At 43.1% G+C, this 12,412-nt stretch overlaps 1 protein-coding gene across 4 annotated transcripts in view; it reads left to right on the top strand.

Moving 5' to 3' along the window:
* Positions 1–10,911, top strand: part of LOC141774986 (F-BAR and double SH3 domains protein 1-like) — a 43,348-nt gene extending 32,437 nt beyond the window's left edge. For all 4 annotated transcript variants that reach the window (XM_074647865.1, XM_074647862.1, XM_074647863.1 and 1 more), the window contains 8 exons: positions 4,508–4,636; positions 5,128–5,211; positions 6,438–6,582; positions 6,895–6,995; positions 8,193–8,303; positions 8,489–8,639; positions 8,770–8,825; positions 9,014–10,911. In XM_074647865.1, the coding sequence (XP_074503966.1) occupies positions 4,508–4,636; positions 5,128–5,211; positions 6,438–6,582; positions 6,895–6,995; positions 8,193–8,303; positions 8,489–8,639; positions 8,770–8,825; positions 9,014–9,064 (828 nt within the window). In that variant the 3' untranslated portion in view covers positions 9,065–10,911. The remainder of the gene's footprint in view (positions 1–4,507; positions 4,637–5,127; positions 5,212–6,437; positions 6,583–6,894; positions 6,996–8,192; positions 8,304–8,488; positions 8,640–8,769; positions 8,826–9,013) is intronic.
* Positions 10,912–12,412: the final 1,501 nt, after the last annotated feature.

Below are 12,412 nucleotides of genomic sequence, written 5' to 3'. Positions count from 1 at the left end.
CACACACACACACACACACACACACACACACAAACATGCACGCACACGTGCACACTACACACACATACACACATCTGCACACACACACTAAGGTCTCGTTTGGGCCCTAACTTCATTATAAAATAAAAGCACAACATCAACATAATCACTTCCTGTATTAGATTGTTTTGTCCACCTTTACACCGTCACTGTGTGTGCTCCCTCCACCTTGAGTGATGGAGATGCTTTCCAGCTCTCTCACAGTCACTTGTTGACCTGGTAAACTCACCTGAACCTGTCTGCAGAATGTGGACAGCCGTGGTGTCCCCCACATTTATAGGCTTATTGAATGAACTAATGTATGAGTTATCTTTACACTTAAAAACACACGTCCCCTTAAAATAACCTCATTTATTGTCATTGAATAAGAGTGCATTTATGTTTCTAGTAAAACAATACACCATCATTGTGATATGTCTTGATACACCTTACAGTGAAGGTGTCAGTAAATAAATATATAAACATAATAAATAAGGTTTAATGATCTTTAATTACAACAGTTCTGATCGGTCAGGAATAGGTGTGGTTTTAAATATGAATAGCTATTTCCAGACTGTGTGAGCTAATACAGACAAGAAACCTGATTCTCCTTTACAATAATTCTCTACATGTTTACAGTCAGGCAGGTAAACTCATTAAAATTAGCAATAATTAAGATTAGTGTATATGATGGAAGAGAGTGTGCAAAACACACTTTTCTTTGTACTTTATTTTTGTACATTATAAAAATTCGCTGAATCAGCAGAACTTCAGTCTGAGTTAAATATTTACAGCAAATGATGAGAGAAATGAGCAGAAATGAATTCATATTATTTATTTATATTATTATTTATTTGATTTAATTAGATGTTCGTTATTATGCACTGATTGTGGGAGAACTGGATCACCCAGATCGAACCCGTGCGTAACACAACAGTAGACAACACTGACTACTGAGGTGGCGCTGAGAGCTCAAGCCCTCGCATTCATTCAGAAGGAAAAAGTCAATTTTTCCTTCAAGATGAATGACACATTGAAGACGTTTTTTATATATATATATAAAATATATATATGTGGGATAAACCGGAGCCCCCGGAGAAAACCCCATAAACCACCTTAACGCCTCGTCACGGCGGTGAGCATAGAAGAGAAGAACCTGCACATGCAGCATCTCTGTCTCGGTGGTGCCATCAGGTGACCTTTGACGGCGGAGGCGATACGGTCTCCGAGTGCCGGTTTACCCCCTTTCAAGGACACCAGCACCCACATCGCATTGCCCCACGTCTTAATCAGGTCCTGGTAAATTGCCTTTTCGAGGTTTTCCAATGTTTCTGGGCTGGAATCGAAATCGAGACCCTCGACTTCGGCCCACGTTTGTTCAAAAAGGCGCTGGATGATGTCATGGACGTTTGAAAGGGTCCAGGTCACTTTTGCCTTCTTGAAGATCCGCGTGACCAGCCTCTCCAAGAGCACCTCGACGCAGTTTTTCTTTTGTTCGTTCCGCGCTAGCCGTGCAGAGTCATCACGACTCTTCGTCACGGATACCGGGGCAGGCGGTGCAGCGATTGCCAAAGGTTTCTTGGCCCTGGGCTTAGTCCCCAGTATGGCGTGTCTCATATTGTCGACGAGGTCGTCGGACTGAAAGATCTGCCACCATCTGGCCAGACACAGGAAACCGAGCACCTTCCGCTGCAAGTCGGCGCGCATGTTGGCACGTATCACCGGCTCGGGGATGATCTCTGGCCCGTGTAGGATGTGTGTGTAGAGGATATCACTTAGGACCTTTGTGAACTCCAAGACTCGACCGGGGGGAATGTTTATGAGTGGAGCGCCGAGTCCCAGAAGATCGCGGTTTTCTGGTTGTTTCATCAGATCGTTAATCTTCTTTGTGAGACACTTTGCCGACTCCCGGCTGTGAACTTTGGAGCCCCGGTTGAATCTTTTCCTCATCTGTGCCACGATGCGATGGATGCACGATTTGGCAAAGCACTTTGCCAAAAGCTTCTTAATTTTGCTTTTGATGTTTTTCTTGGAGCGTTTGCTCTTCTGCGCCGACGGAGTCGTTCTTACAGCATCTTCGGCGATACTCCGAGCAATTTCTTCCGCGACGTCTTCAATCTCCCGAGAGTTTTGAGACTGCAGCAGCGTGTACTCGGAGTCCGGCACGTCAACCAAGAGAGGTTCGGTGATGTCGTTCAACTGCTTCTTGATGATGATTGTGACATTCATGATGTCTTTCATCTCAATCACGACGTCCGATGAAGGCGTTGCCGCATGGCGGTCTTCGGCATCTGAGGGTTCCGGTTCCATATCTGATTGTTCGCAGATGGTCCTCTGCTTGCGCGGTCGAGCCAAGAACACCGACTTCATCTTGCCGATGAACGCCTGGCACATTTTGCAGGCATGCAGAATCATGCTGTTGAGTCTGCTGGGAGGAGTGAGGCGCTGAACTATGCCCTCGGGGCTGGAGAGGGCACTTCGGACGCTCTCCGAAACCTCTTCAGAGATCAATGTCGTCAAGCTTTTGGAGCTCGGACACTGAACCGAGACGTCGACGCCCAGAGCTTCGGCAAAACCCTGAGAGATTGTGTCGCCCAGATTGATTTGGACGTCGTCCTCAGACGCCAGGGTCCTGCTCCCGAGAGATTTCAGGAAAGCTTTTGTCAAGGCCGCTGTGATGTCCAACAGCAACTCTCCCATCATGGTCATAGTGGCGTCGTCAGGGCTGCCGGATTTCAAAAATCCCCACTGATCCGCCGTCATCCCCTTAAAGAAGGAGTTGAGCAGCTTGGAAACAACGCGACGGACGTTGAACTCGGGCATGATGGCTTCTGGCTGGGAAGTTCTTGATGATACCATAATGATGATTTACGGTCAATTCTTGTCGATGCTTCGTGGTTTTTGGAGCGAAATTCACTGCTTCTCTCAGTAGGTAGTCTGATGAGTGAAAATAATCGTTAGTTGCAGCCCTAATTATTATTAACTAACATGTAAGCTGCATTTAAATGTTGAGGCTCATTTTAACTGCTTCATATAATGTTGGGAGGTTTAATCTAAAGCAATGCATTCATAAAATTCATACCTCTTTCTCTTGAGACAACTGCTTCTCTCAGTCGATGTGTTTCGTCTGATCGAGTCTTCAGATTCAACCACAGTTGTGTGATTCTGGGACTCTCTCCTGAATGTCACTCCTTTATGATGTCACTGCTCCTTTAAGATGTCACAACTGATGTCACCACTCCTTTAATTCATCACAGTGTTCCATCTGGTGATGTCACCATGCAGTGATGATGTCACCACTGCTGTGATGTCACCACTGCTGTGATGTCACCCAAACACACAAACACACACCTGCACACACACGTGCACACTGAACACACACACACACACACACGCACGCACACGCACACACACACACACACACACACACACACAGAGACACAAAACCAACTTCCTTGAATTTCTTAGTGAAAAAGTGGAGAGCTCGGTGGTCCAAGGTCGAGCTTATCAGGGCCTGCATGGACCTTTTTCACATCATTTTCCACGGTTGGCTTATCTCCATCTCCATAAATGAATATGCACATCTGTACATACATATTGTACATTGCTAGGCCATCAGTTCCCCACTGGGGCTCCGCTAAGATGAGGAGCTCAGAAGGAAAATGCTCCTCTGCCTGTCAACTTGTTCTTGATTCTCAAGCCAGTAAGGGACATTAAAGCATATATTCTGAGTAACAGGCCATATATATATAATATAATATCGTCTGTCAATTCAGTGATTTATAAAAGGAGCGGGTGACCTGGTCAATATTCTCTATTTATATTATTGTCCATAAAAGTAGCCGGTCTGTGGCTTTCAGCCCCAAGCCCATTGGTTCCTACTGGAGACATGAATCTTTAAACATGGTTCACAAATATATAGTTTCATATTTTTTTTTAAGAAAGGCACAGTAGTGTCCTAAAACAGCTGGTCACTGTAGTTTTTATCAAGTGTCACTCAAACAGGTGGAAATAGTTCATATGTTGGGGATTATTTTCAGCGGCGGATTAATCCACATTTGGTGCTCTAGTGAGTATTAGTGGCAGCAGGAAGGTGTGTGTAGGGTTGAGTCAAAATACACTATAGTGTGTGTGTGTGTGTGTGTTCATGGCGATGAAGGAACATGTCACCCAGTGACAAAATGAGGCTCACTGTTTTTAATGGAGGTCTATGGCTCTATGGTATCTATTGGATACACACTTAATACTTGTTAGTTAATGGGATTTGTTGATAATAAGAAACATAGAATTTCACCACCAGACATATCCTTTAAAAGTCTGATCTATCAAGAACTGATCCAGTCTGAAGACACACGCAAGTCATGGAGGCATGAAATATTATGATTGTTGGATAAATGAGACTCTGTGACATTTGGAGCATGAACCATATTGAGAAGTACATGTGAGAAATCTTACCTCCTCATGTCACACTGATGTTTTTTTTTTTTAGGAGGATGAGTTTGAGCTGACTGACTTTGAGGACTACGATGATGAGAACGGAGATATCTTTGCAGATCCAGTGTCAGCATCTGGAGTGTGTATTTACCCTGCGGCCTGCAGAGTTATCTACAGCTATCAGGTAGAGATCACTGAAATGTACACGTGTATAGTTTTAGAGGTGGTTTAGAGTTTTTCCTGCAAAAGTATGACAAAAAACCTTTTCTAATCTTGGGGTCAGGGCTTCACATGGTGCCATTCAGAACTTCCTCCATGCTTTTGAAATAAACCAAGCAATTCTCAAATATGTCAACATGACAACTTGACAACTCTTTAGTCGTTGTGGTCATGAGCTGTTTGGGGAAGTAAAGTGAAGTGAACAGGCCAGAAAATGTTGAGAAACGCTGTGTTACACATTGACAAATGAATTAGGTGGAAGAGGACGAAGTCAAAATCAGCATCTGCTAGCAGTTTTAAAATCCTGCATGGCAGTTTGATCTGTCTAAATATATATTGTCCAGATAACTAGGTAATTCAATAACGTAAATGGACAGTTATATCCTGTGTATAGGACTGCAGTTAGATCATGTTTGAAGAATTCATAATGACAAAAGCATGTTACTTCCTGTCCAGGCTGGCCAGTCAGATGAGCTGTCAATCATGGAAGGAGAGGAGCTTCAAGTGATTGAGGATGGAGACATGGAGGACTGGCTGAAGGTAACGTCTGGTTACATTATAACCTTTGTTCTCTGAGCAAAGAGACTATAGCTCTCCATTCCGTTACATATTCCATATGTACGGGGAATGATATGGTGTTTTATTAGTATCAAAACCCGCGCGCGCACAGAACAGTATCCGTGAGCGAAGAAGCATCCTCGCGAGGGAGCATTTCTGCTCCACGTGCACAAATGCAGTCCCGCGAGCAGATGTATCCCAGATACAACATTGTGATATTTGGAGGAATGGATGGTCACGTGTTCTGTGCTCTATGATTGGACAACGGTGTCACGTGTTCATGAATCATCCATGTTCTGCCTTCGCCGTCAGAGACTGTAAGGTGTTGAAAGTGACCAATCAAAGGAGTGGACACATCAGCCACAGTCTATTCCATTCCCGCCTCCAAAATCTCAACTTGAGGAGCGAGCGAGTTGAGCAGTTGCGAGCGTGTAGAGAGGGTCGAGCGAGCGCTCGTCACAGCCCCACGCTCGCGGGAGTGCATTTGTGCACGTGGAGCGAGGATGCTTTTTCCGCTCACGGATGCTGTGCTGTGCGCGCGCAGATACTGTTCTGTGCGCCCGTTTTTTTTATACTAATTTAACGCCATAGAATGATCCCCTGCTGTCAGGGTACGATACTTCTTTAATACGCACTGACTTGTCCAGCCACACCCTACAGTTTACCCATAAGGCACCTGTGCTGGTGTAGAATCACTGATAGTTTGATCGTAATCTGTCTCAGAGCGGCCTGGAAAGTGGAGAGATTCTCTATCATATCAAGACTATCTCTCCACTCCGTTTCATATTTCATATGTAGGCCTACGAGGTTACACTTTAAGAGTCCCTTAAGAGTACTAGGTCAAGGCCCTGCAGACGCAAAGACCAATCTTTACTACCCGCCTCGTGGGGATGAGCTCAGCGTGCCGATACAGCTAGCAGACAACTTTATTAATGGGAGAGATGAGAGGCATCCACTGTTAGCCGACTTGGCCTGCGCTCAACACAGACTACAACTGAGCATGTTAGGTTGCGAGAACCGCAAAGCATCAACCAGACATATGGAATATGTAACTAAGTGGAGACATGTTGACATATCAGGATGTTATCAGCCTTTTTTTTGGTTTTGAAGAATGCGTTAAAGAGTTAACAATCCTTGTCTTTACCGAGCATGTTTTCCAAAGTCTCGTCTGTATCTCCATATATATACCTGTTCATGTCTCTGTCCAGGTGTGTAACTCGTGTGGTCAGGTGGGGTATGTCCCTGAGCGTTATGTGCAGTATGTGTGTCTACCAGCAGAGGATTCCACTCAGCTAGACAGTTCTTTCAGCTCCACCTCATCCACTGGAAATAAAGAGAGGGCAGGGAGCAGAGGTCAGTCGTGTGTGTATGTTATTTACAGTACCGCTGTAGCACCTCGTGAGTGTCTCTGAAATCCCATTCTATAATCAATGCTAGCGCTGTTAGCTAAAGTTAGTGGTTTAAGTGGATAACTCTGCAGTTTAATGTGGAAGTGAAATGTGTGCGGCCCTCTATCATATAGAGGCTCCCTAAATTGGCTCTCGGTCATCAAAACTTTGAGAACATCCGATGTAATGTGTGCGCACAAATGATTGATAATAAGGTGACGTTGTGTCATGTGAGTGTGTGTGGTAATAATCCAGTTTGACTTGAATCCTGTGACAGGTGTAGCCAGAGCTCTGTACTCCTACCAGGCCCAGAGTGCAGAGGAGCTGTCCTTCCAGGAGGGGGCACTAATTCACCTGATTCGCTGTCGACACGCAGAGGTGTGTATTAGAGACGACCTATTATGCTTATTTTCAGGTGCATACTTGTATTTTTGGGGTTTCTACTAGAACATGTTTACATGCTTTAATGTTCTAAAAATGCTTCACTTTTCTCATATCGGCTGTGCTGCAGCACCTCTTTACACCCTCTGTCTGAAACGCTCTGTTTGAGCTCCTGCCCCCCCCCAACCCGTCTGCTCTGATTGGTCAGCTGACCCACTCTGTTGTGATTGGTTCAACCAAACACAACTCTTTGGACTCCACTCCAGCTCCACTCTAACTAACTTTGTTTGAGGGCGTGCCAAGCTAGCCACTGTGCAAAGTGTGTTACTTGGTGACATCACCACGATACGGAATAAAAAGCGAGACTTGAAGCAAGGTGTTTCAAGCAGTTCAGGAGAAGTGTTTCTGTGGAGGAGAGTAACTCCCTTTGGCCTGGACTTTTGGCTTTGTAACTTTGCAGACCTTTTACATGCACAAGTAATGGATAATGTACAGTGAGACGGCCATTGTTGTGAAAGAAACCCAGACAGACGCTTATTACACGGCTACTTACTGAAGAAATCAATAATTTGACACAAAAACGGTCCCCCAGAGTCCAACATCAGAACTGCAAACATAGCAACGGTCTGTTATACATAGCAACGGTCTGCTATAAAGAAATAACAGACTGAACCTTGTAATTGACCAATCAGAATGGAGTATTCAACACAGCCGTGTAATAAAACACTATATAACACACTAAAGTAAAGGGAACAAGCACAAAGGCATAGTGGGTCCCCTTTAACTGTACCATAGGAGCTGACGCCTCAGAGAAATGCAGTCTTCTGTTGCCCAAGGGACACAACAAATCTTTGCAGACTTCAAAATCACACAACCCATTGTGCTCCGGTAAATTGGAAAGACGTAAAATGACTTATCAAGCGACAGTGGCCTGTCAGGTTCAGCTGTTCTGAACCTGGATTCACTTCGGCTCTCTATAGCTGTACTTAGACTGAGTTCCACTTTCATCAGTCTCAGCTTGACTTCAGTATTCTGGCTATAACCATGATAATTTTTAGTGTATTATTACACGGCTTCGTTGAATACTCGATTCTGATTGGTCAATAACGGCGTTCTACGGTCTGTTATTTTATATAGTACGTTGTTATTGTATGTATCTCACTACATTATGTAGGTGAATGCTTTGTTTTACAGGTGGATGATGGTTTTTGGGAGGGAGAGTTGAATGGACGGATCGGGGTCTTCCCGTCGTTGGTGGTAGAGCTCGTCAATGATGAAGGGGAGGGGGAGGATCGGGAGGAGGAGGTGAAACTGTATTCTGTGGATCATTACATGAATAATCCTGTAAATCATTAATTTTCTAGATGATGTTACAAATATCATCATAAAAGTTTTATCCCAGTTACTCTCTGACATCTGTCCAACTCATTTTACTGTTTATTTCATTTCTGATTGACTTTGTCGCTCTTCTTTTATTTATTTTCTTCCAGCCTCTCCCGACCCAAACCACGCCTCCCTTTTCCGCCTCCATCCCAATCCCTTCCAAACCCGCCTGTAGTTCAGCCTTTAGTGCTACTCCCCCTAGCTGTGAGGAGGACAAACAGCAGGTCTTGCCTCCGAGGTTCGCAGACAACACAGTAGGTGAGTGATGTCAAACTTTACTCCAGCTTGAGCCGAGTTTTTGTCTCTTTAACTGCTTCCATTCTAATGTCAGTTTTTCTTGCATGAAATGTGTTATAAGTTAAGATGGTAATGTCTGTTGTCCCATCAGAGACTGCAGGCAGCAGCCACAATTCTCCAGACTTCTCCAGCAGTCGACTAAGACCAGTATGTGCCCTTTGAAAAAAGAATATTCTCTGTATTTATGAATCATTTTGGGCATAACAGCATGCCTTCAATGACAAAATGGATAAATGCGGATTGGTGAATGCTGATTATAATTTTAGAAATCATCTTTGAACCGACAGGATCAGTGATAATCAATACATCTCTCTCCTCCATCTGTACTGTTTCAGTGTCGAGCGCCTCCTCCTCCTCCAACACAGAAGCCTTCACCTCAGCCTTGAGACAAACGCTGGAGTCACTGTCAGTGTTCACAAGAATACATGACCTGTCAGGACCAAAGGAACTCTGGTTTTGTGCCTTTTATTGTAGTATTAAACAAATAACTTGTATTTGTTAGGTTTTCCCATTGGTGGACTTAGTCGTAAGGTGATGTGAACTTACAGCAGATCATAATCACTCATGTGAGCAGAAACAAACTATAGTTGCTTATACAAATTTATTACACGGCTGTGTTGAACACTCGATTCTGATTGGTCAATCATGGCGTTCTGCGGTCTGTAATTTCTTCATTGCAGACCGTTGCTATGTATAAGAGACCGTTGCTATGGGCGCAGTTCTGATGTCGGACTCTGGAGGACCGTTTTTGTGCCAAATTATTGATTTCTTAAGTAAGTATATATATATATATATATATATATATAAGCAAAACAAACAAAAAAAACTCAAACCCCTCCAAAATGCATTATTTATTTATATTTAACCCCGATGCACAATGGTTAAAAGAAAATGTTTGTAAATGTTTCTTTATATTTTGTGGCTTGGACAAATTGCTAAAATTGTATCTGAAGGGATATTGAAAGAATAGTACAGTAAAGAAAACATGTAGAACACACCAGTTCACACATTAATAGTCTCATTTTGTGAGGGTCACTTGTCTCTCAGCAGGCTGGTTGGGTTCATTATCTCTGAGGAGAGGCAGCTGTGGAGCCTAATTGTCCCTGATGAGGATCAGGTGGTTGAAGCCTATATCTACCCCTGGTTTCAGTGCTCAGGGGCTGACTTAAAGGGAGAGCGGAAACACCAAATGAAAACGGGCCTAAAAGGAAGGCTCTCTACACTCAATATATCTTGAAAAGACTAAAACTAAAACACCGCTGCCGAGCAGCTGACTAGAACATAACTGAAATAAAAGAACCAGCGAAGGCAGGCCACACAGACCTAACACACTCTAAGAGACTCCAGTTCTGAGAAGAAGCTAAATGGTGAGCAAATCCCACAGATAGGTTCACATGGTACTTCTGCAGATTCACACACCCCTATACAGATTGAGCAAAAACAGGACAGCACTCTCACTCCCTCTGACAATATGTCAGTACTTAAGCACTGCAACCAGGAGTAGATATACTGTCGGCTTCAACCATCTGATCCTCATCAGGGACAATAAGGCTCCACAGCTGCCTCTGCTCAGAGATAATTAACCCAACCAGCCTGCTGAGTGGCAAGTGTTCCCTCACACATTTCTTTTACGGGTAATTGCAGAATAATATATAAGTATGTATTAAATTCTGACTTCAACAGTAAACGTGCTAATCCAAATAAACTGTACAGTTACATTACAACATGAGAATAAATGTTATGATGTGCCTGCAGGGAAATCCAAGGTTTGTTAATAGTCCATCTTTACAGAGATAGATGTATTATTTTGCATTTTAGCCAAATTGAACCATTTACAGGTCATCTTTTTTTATGATATTATACCCCGTGATAATGTAGTCAGGGGTATAGCACTCCACGTGTCCATCCCTCTGTCCGTCTTTCTCTCCCTTCACGTGTCACACTTTTATTTGGAAGCAGAGCAGAACTCTGAAACAATTTAACTTAGGAACTTCAAATCTGGTGTGATGGTTGACAGTGTGGTCTAGTTGTGCCTTTTGGGGGTTAGAAATCCAGGGTGCCCAATACTTAATTAGTTAATGTCCATTAATTCTATTAGTTCCAAAAGGGCAAAACCTTTAGCCCTACTTCAGTAAGGGTTAAGCACTGAGCGGGGGTATGTGAGCCATGCTCACTTTTGCCTTGTTTTATTGTTATGGATTAAATTAAACAAACTTTATAGTGCATTATACTAATAGTACAGCTATTAATGTAACATGTTAGTGTGATACAGTGCTAATGATCCAGGTGGTAATGATCCTTGACTGATGTCATGTCGTGATGACATAAAGTACCCACAACACGCACTCGCACAGGTTTGAAAAGCATAGTTGGGTATTTATTTTATTAGAGTAAATTATGATACATGTGCATATTTACTGGAGCGATGAAGGTGGGTGATGTGTGAAGTGTTTGGTGACCAGCAGAGGGAGACACACAATCTATCTGCATCACACTTTCCCAAACATTCCTAAGAAAAATGTACAAACATGAACAGATCATGAAACTATCTAAAAGTACTGCAGAGGTCTGGATACAGGTAATGTACTGTGGTTTACCCTTTATTGGATGGAGACATTCTGTCCACACATTAGCTTGAGAAAAAAAGAAAAACAGGTCACACGGTCAAACAGAAAATGGTTGAAATGAAAATTTGGGGGCAAAAGAAAGACATGCAGTGAGAGGAAAACTGGATGAGCAGACTCCAGACCTCCTGGTTGCTTTCCCATAAAGGCCAGGAAATGACGCTGACCTCTGACCCGAAACCTTTGAACTGTGTCTGATAAACTCCGTCTGTTTTAACCAGTCTCTGGAGAGGGAGTCTTCAGGGCCAGAGGCTCGGTTGTACTCTACACTGGGCTGAGTGCCAGCCAATATTAATAAACACAGATTCCCTATAGGGTTTAATAATGTCACCATGGTGTTTCTTAAGAAAAACAAGAGAGACGCCCATACTCCCAGTCCCAAAGGTTCAGTTCCGTCAAATTATATAAATTACATATTTTCTCACTTAACCCTACGGTTATCTGGTGATAGCAGGGCGGTTAAGCATAACAATTGTGCATTTTGCGATAAACGCAACAAATTTGGCACAGATGTAGGTTTATATGTTATGAAAAGATATAGATATCGGGGCGCCGCTAATTTGGCCGCCTGGGGGCCATGGCAGCCATTTTTCCACATGGCCACCAAATAGGCGCTAAATATTCCAAAATGTTGCAGAAAACTGATTTTATGACTTGATGATTTCCAAGATGTGTTCAAGATGTCTAGATCAGATGTTAGAAGATCAAAGACATTTTTTTAACCTTTTTTAAGGGTGTTTTTTAAAAGCTTTTAACCTGAGAAAAACACGAAAACCGAATAAAAGGAGCATGGTCACTTCAGGGTCAAACTTCATCCCCTTGCCTTCACTATAGAATGACAACTACCATTAGAACGGCAAGATCTTCAGCTTTCCATCAGTGTATTTCTCTTTTCATTAGCAGTAAAATTGACAGAGATATCGCTGGATACATTTCTTGCTCACCAGTAACCTCTAGTGTGAAGTTTGACCCTGAAGTGACCATGCTCCTTTTATTCGGTTTTTGTGTTTTTCTCAGGTTAAAAACTCTTAAAAAGCACCCTTAAAAAAATAAAGAGGTAAAAAAAACATGTCTGTGATCTTCTTACATCTGATCTAATCAGCTTGAACA

Source organism: Sebastes fasciatus, chromosome 10 (assembly GCF_043250625.1).
Source record: "Sebastes fasciatus isolate fSebFas1 chromosome 10, fSebFas1.pri, whole genome shotgun sequence".
Classification (NCBI taxonomy): domain Eukaryota; kingdom Metazoa; phylum Chordata; class Actinopteri; order Perciformes; family Sebastidae; genus Sebastes; species Sebastes fasciatus.
The sequence above is the reverse complement of the archived record's forward strand: the minus strand, read 5'-3'. Positions and strand labels throughout refer to the sequence as shown.